We start from the raw sequence: 21837 nt of genomic DNA, 5'->3' as shown, positions 1-21837 counted from the left end.
CTCCCCTAGGGTGGCCAGGCCCTCAGGCTTCTGGACGCACTGCTGGGGTTGGGACCCCTGTCCGATCGAGAGCCCCAGCAGTTGCCCCCTGTGCTGTCTGGTGGAGGTGTCTGCAAAAGGGATGTTGTAATGTTCATCTTGCTTTCCTTGCCCTCCCCGCCTGAACTCGGAGGCGTGCTTCTCGGGACTGCGGAAAGGGGAGGGGCCAGCGCTAGCCTGCATCCTGCAGAGTGGGCTTGGACAGGGACCAGCTGACTCAGGGTTCCTCATGCAGGGGTGGTCGAGGGCCAGGTGAAATGGGCATTCCAGCTGTCCCAGGAGCCTGGTAGAAAGAACAGTGGCTGCTCGGCCCACGCGCAGCTGCAGGTTTTGGGGCGTGTGCCTGGGTAACTTTTGCACCTTCCCTGTGCCCGTTTCCTTGTCTGTCACAGGTGGGTGGACAGGGTCGCAAGCATTCAGTGAGGTCAAGGATGTGCAGCCAGACCTTGTGGGTGCAGGGAGCTTAATGACTCATAGGGCTGGTTTGCAGTACCCATCTCTGCCAATAGGTGCCGCCATCTGGTTCTGGAATTTTAAGCTCTTACTTTCAAGTTCAGTGAAATGGTTTATTCCCAGTTCTGTGAGTGGTGACGGTTTCAGACGGATCAGATGAGGCCCTTTTGCTGGTGCAGTGGCAGGCAGGCCCCCACTCCCTGGCTGGGAATTCCAGGCCCCCTTCCTGTACCCCTCCTCCCTCAGAGGGCAAGCAAGGGGGCTACAGGATGGAAATGGGTAAGTGCTCCCAGAGAAGGGGGTCCCCAGGGTTGGCAGAGCCTCCCATGTTCCTGCGGGGACCACCCCACCCCACGGGCTGGCCACCGCCCAGCACCTCCATGGACAAGTTCACAAGGCCCTGGAGGAAGCTCGGCTCTGGCCGGTGTCGGGTCTACCCGGCCCTGACTGTTGGTAGTGGTGTCCTGCAGCCTGTCCCCGAGACTCAGTTTGCACCGGTGACCAAAGTGGGTGAGAGGACTCGGGGGCGATGCACAAACAAGGCTTCTTCCTGCTCCAAGCCTGGCGCTCAGGGAACGCTCAGGGCACGGCCGCTCCGAGGTTCAGGCAAGCGAAGTGTCAGCGGCTATCGGGTGGTGCAAGCAGGGCATGTCCCCCGACCTGGGGGTACGTGGACGGGGGCCGCCCGATCACACCCGTGGCCCGCTCGACCCCTCAGAAGCATGTGTGATCACTGCAGGCCTGGTGGGAAGGGCCCGAGAGACCATTTTGCAGATGGGAAGGCTGAGGCCCACCGAGTGGGCATGGCTTGCTCAGGACACCCCCTGCCAGAGGCCGGACTGGACTAGCTGTGGCCTGCAGCTCTGACTCATGCTGCCTTGTTTGGGCCTCGCTGAGTTCCCCATGGTCTGCTCAGGCCCTAGGGCAGTAGATTCACCCCCTGAGAGCCTCCTTCCTGGGGAAGCTTCTTGTTGAGCCCTCAGGGTAGGGCGGGGAGACCCAATTAGTGCCTGGTGGGGCTTTGAAATCCCTGGCATGAAAGGCTGGTGTGTGGGAGGTCCCGGCCTCTCACCGTCGCAGCCTCTGTGGGTTGCCCGTCTGCAGGCTTGGTGCACACCTGGGCCCCCTCCACCAGGCCTGCCTGGAAGCTCCCCTGCCCCCGGCCGCACGCCACCAGGCCTGGGCACACAGGAAGCTGTACTCTTTGGGGCCCCATGAGGTAGAAGGGCCTGGGGGCCTGTTGTCTTGGCCACCGCTGCTGGGGTACCTGAGCAGGCCCAGGCTGCGTGCTGGGCCCGCCCTGCTGTGGGCAGCTGTAAGAACACAGGGCCTCAATTCCCCATCTGTAAAATGGGTTAATAGGACCGCCGTGTACCTCCTGACTCCGTGCGTTCATCTACGCTGAGGACGTGCACTGTTTCTGCTACCTAGTAGGTGTTCCGAAAATGTCAGCCTTCGTTATTTTTATTATCCCCAGACTTTCACCTTGACCCCCTGAGTAGATGGGCAGAGGGGCTGGCAACTCCTGGCCACCAGGCATTCCACAGGTGGACAGGCCTGGGGTGCTGAGGGTTCCAGGGGCAGCCATCTGGCCTCCCTGCCCAGATAGGCAGCTGAGAGCAGCTGTCAGCCTGCTTTTCCTGCATCTGCCTTGGGCCCGGCCTGAACCTTAAAGTCGGGCCAGGTGGGGCTGGTGCCTTGGAGGGGAGCTCTGGGCATGCCTGGCCTGGCCTCGTGTTGCTGGGGGGCCGTAGGATTGCAGTGGGGGTCCCTTGCCATTCCACGGCCTGGTGTGGCCGCTGTGGCCTGAGGGGTAGCAGGCCGGTCGGTGTGGATTCCTGACTGGCCTCCTGTGGCTTCTTGTCTTACAGACTTCTCCACCCAGGTGAACTCCTCTTCCCTCAACTCCCCCACGGGGCGCGGCTCCATGGCCGCCCCCTCGCTGCACCCCTCCCTGGGGCCCGGCATCGGCTCCTCGCTCAGCTCCCCGGGACAGCTGCACTCGCCCATCAGCACCCTGAGCTCCCCCATCAACGGCATGGGCCCGCCCTTCTCGGTCATCAGCTCCCCCATGGGCCCCCACTCCATGTCCGTGCCCACCACACCCACCCTGGGCTTCGGCACCGGCAGCCCCCAGGTAAGTGCGGGGGCGGGGCCTGGACCAGAGGGGCGGGGCCTGGCTTTACCTGCATAGTCCTGTGGACCCTGGGAGGCAGGGGCTGTCACTTCTACCTTTCATCTCTGGAAACAGCGTCCGAGAGGCGGCCTTCGCCTGGGTTTGAGCTCAGGTCTGGCCGACTCCTGCGCCCGTGGCCCTCGGGGGTCAGCAACCAAGCTTCCTCGCCGGCCCTCTGTCCCAGCGAGGCCCCCTCCAGTGCGGGGGGGACCTGCCCCTAGGACTCGGAGCTCTGTAGGGTGGGGACTCCTAGGTCCTCAGGCTGAAGCCGCCTCCCTGGAGCCCCTTCGTCCCCTGGCCTGCCCTTCTTGTGCCCAGGCCCGGACCCTTCCCCACACGGGGTGTCTCAGTGCTCCCTGCCCAGACCCCCAGGCTCGGACAGACGCTGCCTCCTCGGGGGTGCCAGGCCTGAGTCCCACCGTGGCTTCAGCTCATCTGCCGGGCTTGGTGGTCTCTGTGGTCGTGTTTGCCCAGTTGCTCCTCTGAACAGCCTGGCTTTCGGGGTTGTGTCCAGATCAGGAAGCTGCTGGCACCTGGCGGGCCTGACTCGGCCACTTCTTGCCGTGGGGACCCCCGAGGCCTGGCCCGCCCTCCCCTGGGCGCTTCTTGTCTGAACCCCTGCAGAGCTGTCCTGAGTGCCCAGGACCCCTGCTGGGCATCTCCTCTCCTCTCCTGGCTCTGGTGGTTTCCTGGTGGATTTCTCGCTGGATGCCTGGGAGACCTGCTGAATCCCAGGGGTCCTCCCTCTTTCGGGGGCTCAAACTGTCCTTTCGGACATTGGTGGGGCCCCCTTTGCTCTGAGCGTCGTTCAAGTCTGGGTCCAGCTGTCATCCCCGTAGAGGGAGGCCCCCGTAGAGGAGGGCCGCGTGGGGGAAGCTCTGGGAGCTGTTTCCCCGGGGTCGCAGGACAGCGGCCAGAGAGGGACTCGGGCGCAGGCTCCGCGGCCCAGAGCCGCACAGCTAGTTGTGTCAGCGTGTCCTGTGGGCTCCCTGCTGCCCATTGAGCCCCGCCGCCGGCAGGACAGCCCTCCCCCGCTCCATCGGCTGGGCCTCTCCAGAGCTGGTCTTGGTGGAGCATCTTGCTGGCTCTTCCAGGGCCACCTCATCAGCCCCTTTGTGCCTGGAGGACGGGTGCAGAGGAGCTCGGGCCTCGGGTGGCCCCTCATGTCACCTGGCCTTCCAGGAGCAGGCAGAAGGCCGGAGGTGTTGGCGCGGGGGTCTTGGCTGCCTTCCTGGGCCTGGCCGCGCTCCTGTGAGCACGCAGCCGCCACACCCTGACGACGCTGCTCAGCGGGAGGGCACACGAGGGCTGGGCCTGCGCCCTGTCCCCTGGGAGCCAGGACAGAGGCGGCACCTGCCGGCTCCCAGGGCCCCGTGAGGCTCCTTGCTGGCCCCCGGGCCCGGTGCTTGCCCCTGCACACCCCGCGGGCACGCGTACGGCAGGAGCCTGGGTGGGGAGCCTGGGGCGAGGGCTGTGCAGGGGCAGGGCCCGAGGGTGGCAGTGATGCGCCCCCAACCTTGGGGGAGCCTGGTGCCCCTTGGCACTAGGTAGCCTGTCCGGGGGCAAGGGTGGGCGGTGCTGGGGAGTGGCGGTTTGGGGCCACGTCCATCCTGTTCTCTGTTGTTCTCTGCACACAGCCAGGTTCCTGGCACACGGTGGGTGCTTGTTGAATGCAGGTTGCTTGTGAACGAGGGAGCGCAGGTCCCTTGAGGCTGGTGAGGGGATGAGGGCAGGAGTGGGGCTTAGGAGGGGGTGAGGGTGGGGAGCAAACCCTGTGTGTCCCAGACGTTCACGGCTGCCCTTCTGGTCAGCTGTCCGCCTGTTCCTCCGTAGGTCGGTCAGGCCGCAGTTCGTTTAGCCGTGGTCTGAGCCCCGTGCTCGGCCTCTGGCCACCGTTCCTGGGGAGGCCTCAGTCCCCCCGACCCCTGCCTCCACCCCTGCCCCGGGCTCTGAGTTCAGCTTCTAGGCTTCAGCAGTTTGCCTTGGAAACTTGGGGTTCCCCAGATTCATGGAAGTGTGGGTGGAGTTCGAGGGGGACATGCCCCCACCCCCTGCCTCAAAACCACAACCGCGAAGTCATAGGCCCGGAACCAGTGAGGCTTTCTGACTTCTGCTGTTGTCAGGGAGGGCCTCCTCCTCGACCCCGCCCTGCAGGGAAATGGAAACGGTGGGGGGTGGGGGGTGGGTCTGGGCAGGACCAGGCCGGACCTCAGGTACTGTTGCCGAGCTGCCCCGCCTCTCCCCTGGTTCGGGGGCTCCATCGGCCCAGGGCCCAGGGCGCATTCCCCACCACATCCCGGAGCCCGTCCGCAGGGCCTGGCACGTGTGGGCACCTCAGTCTCCTGGCCTCACCAGCTGGCGAGCCTTCCTGGAGCAGGACCTGCATGGTCCCTGCCTGTCCTTGCTGTGGGCACCACGGCTGGGAGGCCTCTGTGATGGGGCGTCCGGCAGGCCACGGGTGCTGCGTAGGGTTTGCCCCCTGCCTTGATGGGCAGACGGAGGTAAGCGGGGCCAAGGGCCTGCCACCCCGTTCTGACCGTGGGTGATGGGCCTTACCAGCGTGGGCTGGGAAGGAAGGGCACGGTAGGCGTGGAAGAGAGGGGCAGCGAGGGGCGGGGAGGAGACCTGGGGGGCCCTGGTGGAGCCGGGCGGTTATTTCAGTAAGTCCCGTAGGCTCCGCGGGAACTGAAATACGTGCCAAGGATATGAAAGGGGAAATGGGACGGGGCCCCCATCCTGGGCACGCCACGGAGCCTTCGGCCTCCAGAAGGGGCTGTTGGTGCCCCGGGTCTCCTAGGACACGGGACGGGGTGCAGGAGGGGAGCCATCCCCCATAGGTGGGGGGCCTTTGAGCCCACGGTGGGTGGGTGGGTGTGTGTGCCTGGCAGAACAAGGCGCCCCGCGCTCTGTCCTGGGAGCTGTGAACCAGTCCAAGGCCCGCCAGCCTGGGGCTAGGGAGGGAGAAGGGCGACCCCTGTCCCCCCTCGGCCTTGCCATGGCGGCCGTGCCAGGACCCACCAGTTGAGGCAGAGAAGGGAAGTGGTGGCCCCAGGCCTGGGGTGAGGACGGGGCTACAACCAGCCTACATCTTCACACACGTGCAGGGTCTCCTAGGGCTCCCCAGAGCCTCTGGGCTGACTGCTGTGCCCACGGGAAGGAAGCCTGAGCCCGGGAGGGCAGGGATGCCCTCAGCGTGTGGCCTGGGAGCCAGCTTGGCCATGACACTGACCGTGGCTGACGGCTCCATCCATCCTGCCTGCAGCTGCTTCCCTGGTGCTGCGGCCTACCTGTTTCCTTAGGGCAGGCGCCAGTCCCGAGGGCCTGCACGTGGGGGCCTGGGAGAGAGGACAGGTGGCCCCTACCCACCCGGCATGGTTTGGGCAACCACGGAAAGAGAAAACGCCCGAGTTTCTCTCCTCGGTGCCGCCTAGCGGATCCAGAGCTGCGTGGAGTCGCGGCCGGGCTCCCACAGCCCGAGAGGCCTCGTGCCCGCCTCCAGCCTGCGCCTGGTGCCCCCACGCGCTCAGTGGCCCCTCGAGACCTGCCCTCGGCCCCTGCTGCTGACCCTCCACTCGCGGCCGCATGGATTTCCTGCCCTTTTCCCAACAGTCCTTTGGTTTCCCCACCTCCAGACGTCTGCTCCGGGGGTTGCGGGGGGGGGGCCCTCTACCCCCTCTGCCTGGGACGCCGCCTTCCATTGTCCGCGGCCCAGCTGGCCTGGCGGCCGCCCCCGGAAGCCCGAGTGCTAATGCAGAGGCTGCTGCGCCCCAGGCTGGCTTCATGAGCTCTGCTGTTGGCGCTGCCCGTGAATCGCTCCGTTTTCCTAATGGCAGCCCTGGAATGGAGGCACTCACGTTTTCTCCAGTTTTTACGCGAGGAGCGTCAGGCCCAGAGCGATTAGATAATTTCCCTACAGTCACACAGGGAATAGAGGAGGCAGAATCCCGCGATAAGCTGTGGCCGTTCCCCCTACTACCGTGGGCGAGCTCTGCGGGCTGGACGGGGCGTGTTCCTCGAGGCCTCGGGCGCCTGGCTGGACGCTCAGTGGATGGTCTGGTGGATGGGATCGCCGAGCGGCTCTGGGCCGGCCCGTCCCCTGGGGCCCCGGTTGTCCCTTCTGCAGTGTGCAGGGAGCCCCTCAGCGCTTGTGGCTCCCAGGGGCCTGAGCTCACACCTGCTCGGCCACTTAGCACCCGTGGGCTCTCTGCTGGTCCCCTGACCTCCCTGAGCCTCCGTGTCCACTCTGGAAAGGGGAGGGCAGCTCTCCCTGCTCACTAGGGGCTTTCCACGTGGCAAATCCCGTGCACAGTGGCCCTTAGCAAACAGTCGGTGCCCCTGCTTAGTTGAGGCTCATCTGGGAGCTGCTCCTGAAGCCTGCAGATCCTGTGGGGGTGGTCGGAGGTGTGGGGTGCGCGTTCTTGGGTGCAGTGGGGTCCTCTGGACGCCCTCTCGCCCCACGTCCTGCATCTTGACAGCCCCAGGTGGCCGGGGCTGGCCTCCCGGCCTCCTTGCAGCCCCCCCCGCCCCCCGAGTCCCTTGGGGATAAGTGACCTGACAGAACCACAGCCCACCTGAGCAGAAGAATCCAGACCTGTCCAGGGCTGGAAGAGTCCCTGCAGGCGCTGGGGCTGGTGTGAAACAGCCTTTGGGATGGTTTGTGCTTTGAGCACCCAGCTCTTCCCGTCCCATGAGAAAGGGGGCTGGGAGTAGGAGGCTGGGGGCCACGGGGAAGGAAGGAGGGGTGAGTGAGGTTCCCTTGTGCAGGAGGGGTCCAGCCTGGGGCTACCAGGGGGCAGCGTGGCAGCTGCTGTCCCTCCAGAGACATCGTAGGACCCGACTTCCGCCTTTGTCAGGGGTTTGCAGAAGTCGGGGTGCTGGGGGGCCGCCCAGCTGGCGTCCTGGCGCCTGTGGGGACCGGCTGGTGCGCAGGATGCGGCAGGAAGCACCTCGGGGCCCTTGGCGCTGATGGGAGAGCTGGGGTGGGCGCAGCGGAACCAAAACTGCTGTGTCACTGCAGCCGCGGCAGCTGTTGCCAGGGTGACTGGTGAGTTTCCCACGCTTCTTCCTGGAGCAGCGTCAGGATGGCGGGAGGGATGGAGCGGGGGGTGTGTGTGTGTAAGGGATGCTGTCTCCTCCCTCTCTCCTCGGGTCACACGATCCAAGACCCCTACCCTGCCCGCCGAGGCCGGGGCAATGGGGCCTGCCGGTGGACCCTGGCTCTCCTCCTTCCTTGCTGGGACCAGGCTTCAGTGCCCGTCTATGGGTTGGGAGTCCCCGAAGCGCCTGCCTCACCAGAGGGTCCCAGCGCTCTCGCTGTCCTGTCGGGCGAGCACCCAGGAATAGCAGGCAGTTCTTATTTAGGTGGGCGAGGGGCAGAGGGTGTGAGCAGGGGCCTTGCGGGTCCTCCTTCGAGCCTGGGGTCCTGCGGGAGGGTTGGGCCCTGAGGGCAGGAAGGCCTCCTCCGGCCTGGCTGAGTGGTGCCAGTCATCCGCCGGCGCTCAGCGGGGCTGGGCCCTGCCGCTCCACGTGGCTTGGGGTGGGCAAGGCCCCTCTCTGAGCCTCAGTTTCTCTCTCTGTGAAGGGGGTGTGTGGCAGCACCTTCCTGGCCCAGCAGCAGCCTGCCAGGGCTGACCCCGGCTCCCCCCCTCCCCCAGCTCAACTCGCCCATGAACCCCGTCAGCAGCAGCGAGGACATCAAGCCCCCGCTGGGCCTCAACGGTGTCCTCAAAGTCCCGGCCCACCCCTCAGGGAACATGGCGTCCTTCACCAAGCACATCTGTGCTATCTGCGGGGACCGCTCCTCAGGTAAGCCACGGAGGGCGCAGTGGGACGGCGGGGCTCCCGGCCAGCAAGGGGCTGCCCGGAGCTCCGAGCCGCTCACCCGGGACCTTCTAGCGTTTCCACGTCCGGGAGATGGTAAGCGGCAGGGTGGCCTTGAGGCTTCCAGAGACGAGGCAGCTGTAGTGGTGACGATGGCATGGGGGCAGCAGGGCTGCACCCCTCTCTGGGCCGTGCCCTGGGTGAAGGGCTCCTCGCATCCCACTCCTGAGCCCGGCAGCCCCGGGGGCAGGACGGCCGACCTCCTCGGGCCGCCAGCTCAGACGCGGAGACGGCGAGGACCCCGGGGTCCAGGTCTTCGGCGGGGCCGGGACGCAGCCCTGCCGCGCTCGCAGGCTGGCTCCCGTACCCCAGCGGGACGAGCCCCTCCTGCCAGTTGGCCGCAGGGTGCTCACGGCCGCCCCGCCTGCAGGCAAGCACTATGGGGTGTACAGCTGCGAAGGCTGCAAGGGCTTCTTCAAGCGGACGGTGCGCAAGGACCTGACCTACACCTGCCGGGACAACAAGGACTGCCTGATTGACAAGCGGCAGCGGAACCGGTGCCAGTACTGCCGCTACCAGAAGTGCCTGGCCATGGGCATGAAGCGCGAAGGTAGGTGGTGCTGGCCCTCTCCCTTCTCGGAGCGCAGGGTGTGGCTCTGGACTTGGCAGTTTCGCGGAGCTCCTTTGCATACCTCTGATGACGGGGTGCTCACTCCCTCCAGAGGCGGCTGCTGCTCTGTTGGCAGCACGTCCCCGGGGGCCGTGAGCTCACTTACCGGATCTTTCCTGAGTACCCGCTGTGTGCTAGGCTCTGGGATTACGGAAGAGACGCTCTCGGTCCTTCCTGCTGGCGGCTCCCAGCCCCGTTGGGGACAGACATTGATCAGAGCCTCTTCAAGGGCGTAGTGGGCCCGGCCGGGTGCCTGGGCTCCGGGAGAGGCAGAGGCAGAAGCACGGCGAGAGCCAAGGCTGGAGGTGGGAGATGCGGGCGCTGAATGAACGAGCCCGGGAAAGCGTGCATGCGGGTCCTGGAGCCTTGTTCCCCCTGCTCGGTAGGGGACGGTCGAGGAGACCCGGGGCGGGAGCAGCACTGATTCAGGGGTGGGGGCAGGGAGCTCTGGAGACCATCAGGACGTTCCCAAGCCTGCTGGACGCCGGCTCGTCCTGGGCTGTGCTTCCTCCTACGGACCTGGCCGGGGTGCCTTGCGGCCCCAGGTCCTCCCAGTAGAGGGACTCGGGCTGCAGGTCCCTCAGCCTTGGGTTGTGACAACATTTATTAGGGGCGGGTGGGGGCGTGTAGCACGGAAGGCCGCTCCCCTGAGGTCGCTGAAATTGTCAAGCTGTCCAGCCAGACCTGGGCCCGAGCCCAGGGTGGCTCCTCGTAGCCCCTTGCCGTCTGTGGGCCTCGGTCTCCCCAGCGCAGGTTTGCTGGCTCCTGCATTCTGGGTGACTTCTCTCAGTTTTGGTCTGCGTCCCTGCTTGAGTGTCCCGTGCCTGAGGCCTCGTGGCTTTAGGAGGTGCTGTGTGGGGTCCCTTCTCCGCTGCGGCTGTTCCCATGGTCCACGCGTGGCTTGTGTTTGTCCACCTCCTTCCCACCGGCTCCTGTCGGGGTCTCGGGCTGGCGTCTCACCACCGAGGACCGTCCTCTCGTGGGGACTGCAGTTTTCATCTCCTTTCATTTATTTATCTCTTCAGCCCCACTTGTTCTTGCTGAGAAACCGAAACCTCAGCTGGGCCGTGTGGTCCTGCAGGATTTGCTCCTTGAGGCCGTGAGGCCGCCTGTGCAGTGCAGTGATGTGATGGGGGCTCGGTGGTAGCCGCTGGTGAGGGGCGGGGTGCCTCCTGGGCTTCAGCGTGAGCGAGGGGCCGGCCTGGGCTCCGGGCCCTCCTGAGCAGGGCACGTGTTCCATAGAGACCTTGGCCCACCCTTCTTTGTCTGGGTGGAGAAGCTGAGCCCAAAGGGTCCAGGGCTTGTCCAAGATCACACGTCGGGCTGGAACCTGGGCCTCTGGCTTCCAGTGCAGATCTTATTCCTTTAGGGCAGCAAGAGGGCAGAGGAAGCAGGTGCCTGGCTGGGGGAGGCCTGTGTCCCAGCCCTGGTTCCTCTGGCCACCCTTTGTAGTCAGGGTGGGCTTCCTGGAGGTGGTGAGTGCAGCGTGGTTCCTGAAGGATGGAAACTTGGGCAGGGGGCAAGCGTGTGGTGGGCAGCAGATCAGTCCGCATCCAGATGTGGAGCCTGGCCAGAGGGCCAGGTGCCAGTGTGCTGAGGGGAGGTGGGGCCCTGACATGCAGCTCACGGCTCGGGGCTCCCTTGTGGGCACCACAGTATAGAGTGAGATCACTCGCTTGCTGAGCTTACCACCCCCGGTGCCTGATACCACCCCAGGCGCTGGGCACATAGCAGCGAGCCGTGGGCATCCATCCATTGAAAGTGACCGTCAGACAGCCAGGCGGGGCCCCCCAGGTGTGATCAGTGCTGCTTTGGGGGAAGCCCAGGGGACTGTGGGAGCCCAGAGTAGGTCCCTGGCCCGGCCATGGACATAAGGCAAGGCTTGGGTGGGCAGATGTCCAGCTGACACCAGAAGAGTGGAAGGGTGTTTGGCAGACCCCGTGCCCAGCTGGCGGGGTCAGCGCATGCCGAGGCCGAGAAACTCAGTGGATGTGGCGCCCTGTGGGGCCCCAGAGAGTGACCGTCCACGGGTCCCCAGGCCACTTTCCCGTAAATGCTGACCCCCTCCTAAGGCCCCCTCAGCCTGTCCACCTATGAGCCTTGGGCAGACTCCAGCTGCCTGTTCCCCCAAGACCTGGGGGAGAGTGGGTGACACCCCTCTCCTGTCGCAGTGGAGCTGCAGGCTCGGGGCTGGGGAGGCAGCGGGTCTGACCCCTGTGCTCGCCGGGGGCTGTTAGGAGCGCCCGCTGTGTGCGGAGCCTCTTTGGGGACCCTGTCCTTGTCGCACACACTCTCAGCCGTGGTGCTGTGACGCCGTTCCCACACCTCCCGGGTAGAGAAACGGGGTGCAGGGGGGAGGGGCGCTCGCGGAGGTCTCAGGGCCGCCCTGGCGGGGCTGGGCTGCTCCCGTTTGCCTGGGCCGGAGCCGCGCCGCCCGTCTCTCCGTCTGGTGCATAAATCTGGAGCGCTGGGCGCGATCCCGAGGCAGTGCGGCCCTCGAGACCTGATTTATGGGCCATTAGATAAATACCTGATGCCATCAGGAACCCCCCCCCCCCTTGCCTCCTGCTGGATTTATAAGTCACAAGCAGGCAGTCAAGACCCTCCTACACCGCCCTCTCGTGCTCCCAACACAACGTAAAACTCTCCTCACCACCATGCGGCCCGCGAGCCCTAGGGCCACGGGAGGAGGAGGCTCTGTCCTGGCGTGGGTGGCAGCGCCCGTCGTGCTTCCCATCGCCTGCGGGGCCCGGCCCACTGCCTCGCTCTCGGGAGGAGTGACCGGTGGCCCCGGCGCAGCCTCGGTGCCGGCCCTGCAGGGGGCTCGGTCCTGAGGCAGCCTCCTTCCTCTCTGCTGTCCTGGGGCGACCCCTGCCAGGAGGGTTCCCTGGCAGTGGCAGGGCTGGTGGCAGCATGAGTTGGGGCAGTGTGGGGCCCAGGGGGACGGGGCCCCGGAGTGCCACCCCAGCCTTGGCCGGGAGCATGCAGGATGTGGCTTGTCCGCCCCCAGGGCCGGCCTGAGCCTTCCTAGGTGCCAGGCCCACACGGGTGGCCATGCCGACTGGCCTCGGTGCCACACGACCCCTGGGAGAGGCTTGTGATCACACCCCTGGTACAGGTGGGGCACAGGCTTGAGGCTGGCCCCTGGACCGGCCGACCGCAGGGAGGGCCGGTGGGCACCCCGCCCCGTGCTGGTAACGAGGGACGCGGCAGGCCCACGGCGTCTCGTGTTGGGCAACGGCAGGGGCGTGCGCACACACGCAGCCCCCGGGGGCTCATTCCGCAGCATTCCGGGGTTGATGGGGCCCAGGTGGGAGGTGCCCCGCGGGCCAGCCCTCCCCGGGCTGAGCCCGGGCCTGTCCGCTGAGCGTGCAGCTGCAGGGCTCGGGGGCCTGCCGATGCTCCCGTCTGAGGGGGGAGACCTGACAGCAGCAGGCTGGAGGGTCACCCCGCTGCCCGCCTCTGCTTCCTCCTTCGTCTCTGAGGAAGGCCTCTCCCCGTTTCCTTCCTGCGCCCCGTCCCCTGCCTCCGAGGGACTGGGGTGTGGAAACGGCAGCGCCTGATGCGTGTGCTCAGGCGGGCATGGCCCCGCATCCGGCTGCGGAGAGGGCCCCGCTGGTGCCCGCACCTCCCTGTCTATGTGGGGCGCGTGGCCTTGCCTCTCCGAGCCTCAGTTTCCTCGCGGTGCATGGGGGTGTCGGCAGGCTCCCCGAAGGGCCTGTTGGGGGAACGTGGCGGGTGCCAGCCCCGTGCCTGGCGGGTGGTGGGGTCAGAGAGTGGGGGCCGCAGCATGTGCATGTGTATGAACCCGTGTGCGTGCCCGTGTATGTTGCACGTGATCATTCTTGTGTGCAGGCCGCTTGTCCTGAGTTGAGCCCCCTAAGGGAAGGAGGGACGTGTCCTCCGAGCTCGAGGGACATAACTCGCCCTGTGACCTCTGGCAGGGACATGCCCCTCCAGCCTTGAGAAAGAGGCAGCCGGGCCAGAAATCCTTGGAGAAATCCCGTCCTGCCTGCCCCGGGGGGCCATACAGGGGATGGAGGAAGGGCCCAGCCGCTGGCGGTGCCAAAGCAAAGGAGGTGGCAGGCCTGTGGTCCCCCCCCAACCCCCGCCCAGACACCCCTCCCACCTCGCGGCTTCCTGCCCGGCCCCAGGAGCCGGGAGGGCGGCGGTGGGCGCTGTGCAGGTTGTGGGGAGGGAGTCCCACCCTGGCTGTGGGCTGCTGTTCCCCTGGACGTCCGGCACCAGCTGTCTCCTGACGCCTGGGACCCCGCTTATGTTGGGCGTTGAGTGCCTCTCCCAGGCGCATGCTTGGCTGCTGGGGGAGGGTCGGCCCCGGGGGCTTTTCCTGGGGATCCCCGGCGCGGGGGCCCAGCCTCCTCTGCCCTCCCGGCAGCGTCCCCTCCCCGTGCCGGCCCCTCTGCCCGTGGCTCGGGGCTGGGAGGGTAACGAGGCCCTGTCTTGGCCGACGCCTCCCACCCGAGGCTTCCCGGCGCCAGCGGACGTAAGTCAAACACAGCTACGTCTACGAGGTGGTTGAACTGGCAGAGCATGAATCCCCAGGCTCCCTCCCGCACCCCCCACCCCCCCCACCCCCCCGTGTTTAAATAAAACAATAATATTTGTAACGATGTTGCTCAGAGCGCCGGGCCCTTCACGGCTTCAGAGTGCTTCGCAGAGCGCTCGCTAATTAATTCTGGATGTCCCCACGCAGGAGGCAAGTGCTGAGGGACCCCCACCTGCCACCCTGTCCTGTCTGGAAGGGGAGGAGAGCCCCTTAACGGGGCCGCGTCATGGGGGCCGTGCGCGGGGACGAAGCCGCGAGCGTCCCGAGGGCGCCTCCTGTGGATCCAGCCTGGAGGCCGGTGCTGTCCTTGTCACTCCGTGGCTGGGGGAGCTGGGGCACTGAGAGGCCAGGGACTCACCCGGGGCCACACAGCAGTTGGGGCCGAGCAGCGTCTGATTGCAGAGCCTGTAGCTTTAAGCTGCCTGTTCTCCTGAGAGCTCAGCCGCACGCACCCCTTTGGTGCTCCGGGCCTCAGTTTCCCCACCTGCTAAAACGTGCCTCTCAGCTGTGTCCCAGCTCTGAGGATTTAGGGTTCTGTTCAGAGGACAGACCCTGGGGACCCCCACCCTCAGGGTCTCAGGGACACTGGCCTGCCAGGGTTCTGGGTCCCCAACACTCCGGATGCTGGTCCAGATCAGCCTGTGGGGCTGCCGCCCACCGGGCCCACTCTTCTCTGGTCTGTGACCCCATCCCCTGTAGCAGGCGGTGACATGAGGAGGTGCCCTGCTCCCCCCAGCATCCGCTGTGTTGGAAGAGGCCAGAGCCAGGCCGGCCAGCTTGAGCTCCCCACCCAGCCCCACCAGCTGTCAGACTTTCCAGAAGCACCAGGCTTGCAAAAACTCTGACTCCAGGCCTCCCGCCTGGCTCCGGGGCCCAGCTGGTGGATCTGAAGCGTGGGCCAGCCCCCTGTCCCGAGTCTCGCCAGACGGATGGAAAGTCTCTCACTCGAGTCAGCGTTTGGGTCTTGGAGAGCGGAGCCCCTGGCAGGGGCCATCCGTAAATAGCCATTTGTGGATGCGGGAAGGATGCAGGGCCGGCCCTCAGGGAGCCCCGTGGCCCAGAGAGGGTCTGAACGGTCGTTGGCGGGGCCGACGTGTCGGAGAGGGGTCCACGTGGACTGTTGCAGAGCTGTGGGCGGTGTTCCAGGAATCGCATGGGCCCGGGGGACCCCCAGGGAGCAACAGAGGGGAGCCCTCACACCCCCAGGCTTGGAGGACGGAGCGGAGGTGGGCTGGCAGAGCCCCTAGAGCTGTGGCCTGAGGAGGAAGTGGCCGCTGAGAACCGTGGCCGGGCAGGAACCGTGGCCGGGCAGGGCGGGCACCAGAGCCACGGACCCCCTCCTCCCTCCTGCTGGTCCCCTGCGTGTGCAAGACCCACCCGAGACCAAGGGTGAGAGGGCCCGGGTGAGGCAGCCCCGAGCTCGGGCCCCGGAGCTGGGCAGGGCGGGTGGGTCTGGAGGTACGCGGGGGGCAGTCCTGTGACAGCGGCGTCTGCGGGAACAGGGCACTGTGTTTTGCCCGGTCCAGACTTCCTGCAGGGGAGGGTAAGCCCCGACTGAGGCCCAGAAGGGTGATGGCACGTGGGAAGCCCCCCGAGGGGCCGCACCCGCCCGGCCTCCGGAAGGCCTGTCCCAGCAGTCAGACCAGGAAAGAGAAGGGAGCGCTGAGAGCAAGGGTCCCCCAGGAGCGTGAGGGTGTGGGTGCCAGGCTGGGCTGAGGCTCACTGGGGAGGGGGGCTTGCAGGTGGCTTTGGGGACAGAACTCTGGGATGGGTCAGAAATAGGGAGAGGGGAATCCAGGTGGGATTGGGCTGGATGGATGAGGGGCACCAGCCTCTGGCCATCCCGGTGGGCATCCCTGGGAGGGCCTGAGGCCCCCTCGCCGAGTCCCCATCTGCAGGGCAGGATGGAGGCTGGGCAGTGGGCCAGGAGTCAGCCGGCCTGAGTCAGCTCCTAGGCTGGAGCTGACCCAGGGCCGCCGGCTCGGCCTCCTGCCTGTGTCACGTCTTCTATCTGAACGTCCTACCCTGAGGTCCCCTAGGAGTCGGGGGAGTGGGCCGTTGACCAGAGCCTCTCGGTGCTGTGGTCCAGAGTGTGGCGGACGCAGGCAGAGTGGCTGCCACGTGGCCCGGGCCCAAGCAGGGTGCGCAGGGGCTTGTCCCCTCCCTCCGGCAGGGCCTGGCCTGTGAGTGGCAGGGTCGGCAGAGACCGTGAGGGCCTTCACACTTGTGCAGGTGTGGCTCTGGACCGTGGGATCCATCCCGGCAGGAGCAGTCTGGGAGCCAGGCTGCGTGGTGGCTCGTGGCCACCTCCTGTTCCACCCCCGGAGGACCAGTGCTGTGCCCGTCCAGTTCTCAGGGCCCTGGGATTCCGGCCGGGGAGGAGCTGCCCGTGCCGCTGGGCACTGTGGGGGGCCCGGGCCTGGCCCTCAGGACCCCCCCAGGTCAGGATGATCTCCCATCTCTTACTAGGAACCTTGTGGACCGGGGTGCGCCCCAAGAGGTGGGCCCAGCTCCACCCGGCCCTGGGCTCCATGCTGGGGGCTGCGTGCAGGCCCTTCCCCTCAGTGGGGATGGGAGTGTGTGACAGAGGTTTCACTGCAGCCCTCGGGAAGTCGCCTCGCACAAGCTCATGCTTCGCCTTGGGGTCTCCGGGGGCCCCAGGAAGCCTTGTGTGGGGTGGGGGCTGAGGAGCTGGCCCTGAGGAGGCCGTGGGCGCCCTGGGAGTGTCGGGGGACGTCTGGACATCTGCTCTGTCTCAGCAGAGCAGGACCAAGGGAGGGCGGCCGGCGGCGGTGGTGGGCCCCGTCCTGGTGCTGCGGCCCTCGCTTAGTGGCATCTGGTGCGTCCCTGGGGAGGCACAGGCCCAATACGCCCAGGGGCTCCCCCGTGCTGGTGCTGTGTGGGCAGCCTCTCCCACCCCGCCCAGGCCTCCTTTTCCCGGGTCCAGGGCCCTTGGTGTCCCCAGCAGAGGAAGGGGGGGTGTGAGGGTCAGCAGAGGGCGCTGCAGAAGCCCCCGGGAGCCTTCTTGGGTCTTTGCGGGGCTCTGGGTGGGGTCCATAGCCTGGCTCTGGTTCAGTGTCGCCTTGGGCCTGCTGGGTGACCTCAGGGAGGTCTCGGCCCCTCTTGGGAAAGGGCGGCTTGAGCTGCATGGGCTGTGAAGTCGAGGGTCTGTGAACGCCCAGCCGTGGGGTGCCTGGTCCCCTCGGCCTTCCTCCCACGTGGGTCTCCGCGGGGACGTGTTGGAATGAACCGTTCCCTCTCTGCCTCCTCCCATCAGCTTCTCTCCCTGGGTTCCCAGAAACTAGGCTGCCCCCCGACTGCAGCATCTGCTCAGTCTCTACCCTCGTGCTGGACCCCCGCACCCGCCCGGCCGGCCCGGGCTGTCCCGTCTCAAGCCTGGGTTTGACCCAGTTTGTGCTCTCCCCCAGCCCCTCTCCTCCCCGCAGCAGAAAGGGACCATCAGAGATCTGCCTCTCACCCCATCCTTTTCCTGGGCACACTGGACCCTGTTCTCGGCCACGCCCCCCACAGTCGCACCCCTTGTTCTGCTCTCCAGCTGACACGAGAGGCCCTTTCATCAGTAACATCTCTGCTCTGGTTCTAGGCCTTGACGCATGCTACCCCTCCTGCCTGAATTGCTCTCCCTGTTTTTCCTGTTCCTTCAATTTCATTGTCACTTTATCCGGGAAGCCTTCCTGGCTTTGCCTCAGTCCATAGCCCATCAAAGCCCTTCTCACTCCACGCTGGGATCCCTGTTGAACCGTCAGCTTCCTGAGAGCTGGGGCCCATCTGCCCTGGCCCTGGGCGGGTCCTGGTGTGACCCATAGGCGAATGAATGAACGAGAGGCGGCGTGTTCTGTTCTCAGAGCGCACAGCCTCCGGGAGGCCAGGCTTGGGGCAGAGGAGGGGGCCGCAGTCTGGCCGGCTCTGAGCAGCGTCCTTCTCCCCGGCCCCGGCCAGCTTGTGGGCGCGCCGCTCGGGCCCTGGCGGCGGAGGGGCTGCCGCGGGGGCTGCGGGCTGACAAGCAGCCTCCCCGTGCCTCAGCTGTGCAGGAGGAACGGCAGCGGGGCAGAGACCGGGCTGAGAACGAGGTGGAGTCCACGAGCAGCGCCAGCGAGGACATGCCAGTGGAGAAGATCCTGGAGGCCGAGCTGGCCGTCGAACCCAAGACCGAGACGTACGTGGAGGCAAACGTGGGGCCGAACCCCAGCTCGGTGAGTGCACACCCGCCCTGCTCTGGGGACCGCGGCCCCGGGCGGGCTCCTGGGAGGGAGACCCCCTCTGTAATGTCCCCAGTCGGGTGGGTGAGTTTTTGGTTGTTCGGCTCAAAGCCCAGGACTTCATGGTAACCTTCAAGCTTCGTGTTGTCTCTGGCCCGTCGTCCAGCCGGGTTTCCGGGGTTCTGTGTCTGCCCCAGGTTTGCGGGCAGCGTTAGGTCCAGACTTCATCTGTGTCTCCCGTGTGCGGTCAGGGTGGGAGCACAGCCCTGTGGCCTGCCCTGAGGTCACCCTGGCCTTGCTCCCTCCATTCTGTCCCTGGCTCACAGTGGCCCAGATGGCACCGGACACACCTGTCCAGCTCCCTACCCCAACCCCAGGGCCTTTGCATGTGCCACTCCCTCTGCTCCTCCTCAGGCTTCAGTCTCAGAGAGGTGTCACTTCCTCGCGGAGCCCCTTTCCCTCTTGACTCCCCTGGTGCCCCTGTTCTGTGGGCTCAGAGCCCCTGACGTTACTCTTCGCGGCCCCTAGCACATGGGGGCCACACCGCAGCATGTGTGGTGGGTTAATTCTCCATCCTTGCCATCAGGCTGTTCCACAGGACCCTGCCCTGCCCGTAGGTGCTCTCATGTGGCCCCCACCCCCATCTCCCGAGTGTGAGGGTCCCGTCTCATCTGTGGGGGGTCGCAGGCCGCCCTGCTGCCCCGCCATCTGTGATGCCCCAGGACCACGGCCCCTCTGAGACACCCACTTGGGTTGCGTGCCAGGGAAGGCGGGCCCTCTCCTGGGCGTGCCGCCTCTCGTTGTAGAATGACTCCCCTCGGCTGTGATCCTCAGCAGTCCGTCTGGTCTGTGGTCCGGCCCGACCCTACGCCCCCTCTCCAGTCCCAGTGCGGGGTGGGGCGGCTGCGAGGGCTTCACGACTGAGTCGAAACCCTGAAAGAAAAGTCAGGGGATCAACCAAGGCCTGCCAGCTTTTAATTTTGTCAAGTAAGGATGTTATTTGGAAGAAAACAAATCTGCCATCTTCGCTCTCCACGAATTCAGAGTAGGCGGAGGGGGGTCTAGGGGACAGGCAGGCGGGCCGGCCGGGCAGAGGGTCTGCCCTCGTGCTGCAGCTTGCGCTGGGTTGGCCTGGGTCCCGCTCTGGGGATGGCTCGTTAGGCCCCTTCCGTCGACGCCAGCGACACCTCTCTGCCCTGGGGCAGCCTCGGGCCTCTGCCTGGGCATCCCGCTGTCACCTCCTAGGACAGGGAAGGTCTCTCCCTCTTAGTCACGGGCTGGAACTCCAGAAACTGCCGTTGAATGAGGCCTGTTTTGTCTCTGAGTGGGAATCCAGTCTCGGAGAAGTTAAGTAATTGCTGGAGACCACCCTGCGGGACGGAGCAGGGCAGAGCTGGAGACCCCTCCCCCAGGGGAGCCCCCCAGGCCTAGTCCTGCACCTACTGTGCAGGCAAACTTTGCCCCCAGCTCTAGGCGTGACTTCGTGCTCACCTACAAGGCCCCGGCCTGCCTGGGGAGTGGCTCAGGGTGACAGCCTGTGCCCCGGGCCTGCTTTGGGCCCCTTGAGGGCGCGGAGGGGGCCGTTGGCCAGTGGCCAGGGAGAAGGCCCGACCCCTGGGGCTCTCCTCGGGTCTTCCCCACGCCCCCTGCTTCCCCCTGCATGGCTCCCCCATGCCCCCCCACCATCAGGCTTGTGCTCTCACCTCGAGGGGCTGCCCTGCGGCATGGAAGGGCAAGGGGTACGGTCCCCGGGGAGTGGAGCCTGGCCGCGGTGGCTCCGGCGAGAACCTGGCCCTGGCCTCTGGCACGCTAGCTGCTGGGTGTTTCGCTCCTGTGAGCCGGGACCCCTTGTGGGCCAGGCTCTGCCCATGGCTGCCGCTGTCCATCAGACGGGATGGGGTGGGCGCTGCCCGCAGGGTGTCCTGGGCACATGGTGTCCGGGGCCCAGCGAGTGTGTGGACTTCCGGTTGACGCTCCTGGGAGGTTTGTTGGGGAGCAGGTGGAGGAGGGGACGCCGTGTAGGCTGGGGGCTGGCCCTACGGGCTGCGGGCTGTCACCCGCGGGTGACAACGGGGGCGTCCAGGGGCTGCTGCCTGTCTACCCCTTCCCCCTGAGGTCCGCAGACCAACTGGCCACGCTCCCCGGCTGCCGTCTCTCCCCGAGGTCCCAGGTCCCCTTTCTGCACGCCTGGCTCTGTCCACCCTGGTGGCCTCGGTGCCAGTTTGTCACCGGGCCTCCCACGAGAGCCCTCAGCAGGCCCTTCACGGGGCCGGGTTGTTTAGGCTGCGTCACCGGAGGGCGGATGGTTTCTGTCAGGGGAAGCTCTTCCGAGGGGGCCTCCCCCGTGGGGCTGCGTGGCCGTCGTGGTTTCTGGAATGAGGGGTTTCCACATCCCGTGCACGGGCCTCGGTCCCCGCCCCCTGGGCCCAGAGGGTTCTCCACCCGAGCCCCACAGGCTGGAGCCGGGAGCAGCAGGGTGCCGCTGAGGCCGCCCAGGTTTCCTCGTCTCTGAGAATGACCGGGGCGTCCCCTTCTGGCTAGAACTTTCTGGAAGGGCCTCTGATGTACCCCGTCTCTCTGTGTGCCACCTCCGAGTCTGGTAGGAAGAAGCAACACCGGAGGGGCTGGCACCCACCCGCGAGTCTGGTCTGTGACACGGGGTCACCCGGCCCCAGCCCCCAGGGCTGCGGTGGGGACTGAGTAGGTCGTAGCACGGTGACCTTCCTGTGGCTGCTAGGACAAGGGACCACAAACCAAGTGCCTGAGACAGCACAGATTTTAGTATCTTACGCTTCTTGAGGTCAGAAGTCTGAGCTCAGTGTCCCTGGGCCAAGTCAGGGCATCGGCAGGGCTGGCCCTTCTCGGGGAGAAGCTGCTGCCTGGCCCGTCCCTGCTCTGGAGGTGCCTGCGTTCCTCGGCTCCCGGCCCTTCCTCCGGCTTCGGGGCCGGCATCCCTCCTCCATCTCGGCCTCCGTCCTCACTCCTCCTCTCCGCTCTGACCTCCTCCCCCCTCCAGTAGGGACCCTCGTGATGGCACTGGGCCCACCCACTTCAGTTCTTCCAGGGTAACCTCCCATCTCAAAACCCTTAACTCGGCCACGTCTGCAGAGTTCCCTTTGTCGGGTAGGGTGGCACGTTAGCAGGTTCTGGGGTATAGGACGTGGGTGTCACCGGGGGCGTTGTTCAGCCGCCACCGCCGGGTAAGGCGTGCGGCGGGGCCTGGTCTGGGGCCGCGTTCTCTGCTCGGTGCTCACTGTGGTGCCCCTTCCTCCAGCCCAATGACCCTGTCACCAACATCTGCCAAGCGGCCGACAAGCAGCTCTTCACCCTGGTGGAGTGGGCCAAGCGGATCCCGCACTTCTCCGAGCTGCCCCTGGACGACCAGGTCATCCTGCTGCGGGCAGGTGAGTGGCCGGGCCTGGCGGGGGCTGGGCAGGCGCGGACAGGAGAGGGGCGGGGGCTTTGGAGCCCCGCGGGTGGGACGCGGCCTTCCTCCTGCTGTGTGAGGCCGCAGGGGAAGGGGCACGGGCCGGGGCTGCTGCTCCAGCACTGCCCCCCCCCCCCCAGCCTGGGTTTTCCTCCCCTCCCTCATGAGGAGGGATTCAGTGTGGGGTCTCTCCTAGTGGCCCTCAGAGGGGTGAAGGGCCATCTAGGGGACCTGTGGAGAGGGAGGGGTGAGCATGTCCAGCAAGGGCTGCCCTTGGGGGTCTGTGTGTTCTGCCTTCTCCCCCCACTGAGGCCGCAGCCCCTTTCCCAGGCTGGGCTTGCGATGCGCGAAGCTGGTGCAAAAAAAAGCTCGCTCGGTGCTCAGCACACACCCCACGGCCGAACAGGTTGTGAGGGAGATCCTGGGACCCGGGGGCGGGGGTGGGGGGATGGGAGCGGCAGCTTT

The 21837-nt window shown here is 66.5% G+C and overlaps 1 protein-coding gene across 3 annotated transcripts in view; it reads left to right on the top strand.

The window, feature by feature from the left end:
* The window catches only part of RXRA (retinoid X receptor alpha), a 100432-nt gene that overhangs the window by 69150 nt on the left and 9445 nt on the right, over positions 1-21837 (top strand). For 2 of the 3 annotated variants that reach the window (XM_059925964.1, XM_059925963.1), the window contains exons 2-6: positions 2364-2629; positions 8323-8473; positions 8919-9098; positions 17770-17939; positions 21220-21349. In XM_059925964.1, the coding sequence (XP_059781947.1) occupies positions 2364-2629; positions 8323-8473; positions 8919-9098; positions 17770-17939; positions 21220-21349 (897 nt within the window). Of the gene's footprint in view, positions 1-2363; positions 2630-8322; positions 8474-8918; positions 9099-17685; positions 17940-21219; positions 21350-21837 lie in introns of all 3 variants that reach the window. The other variant, XM_059925962.1, reaches the window with a different exon arrangement.

The sequence above is a fragment of the Balaenoptera ricei genome, chromosome 6, assembly GCF_028023285.1.
Source record: "Balaenoptera ricei isolate mBalRic1 chromosome 6, mBalRic1.hap2, whole genome shotgun sequence".
NCBI lineage: Eukaryota > Metazoa > Chordata > Mammalia > Artiodactyla > Balaenopteridae > Balaenoptera > Balaenoptera ricei.
The sequence above is the reverse complement of the archived record's forward strand: the minus strand, read 5'-3'. Positions and strand labels throughout refer to the sequence as shown.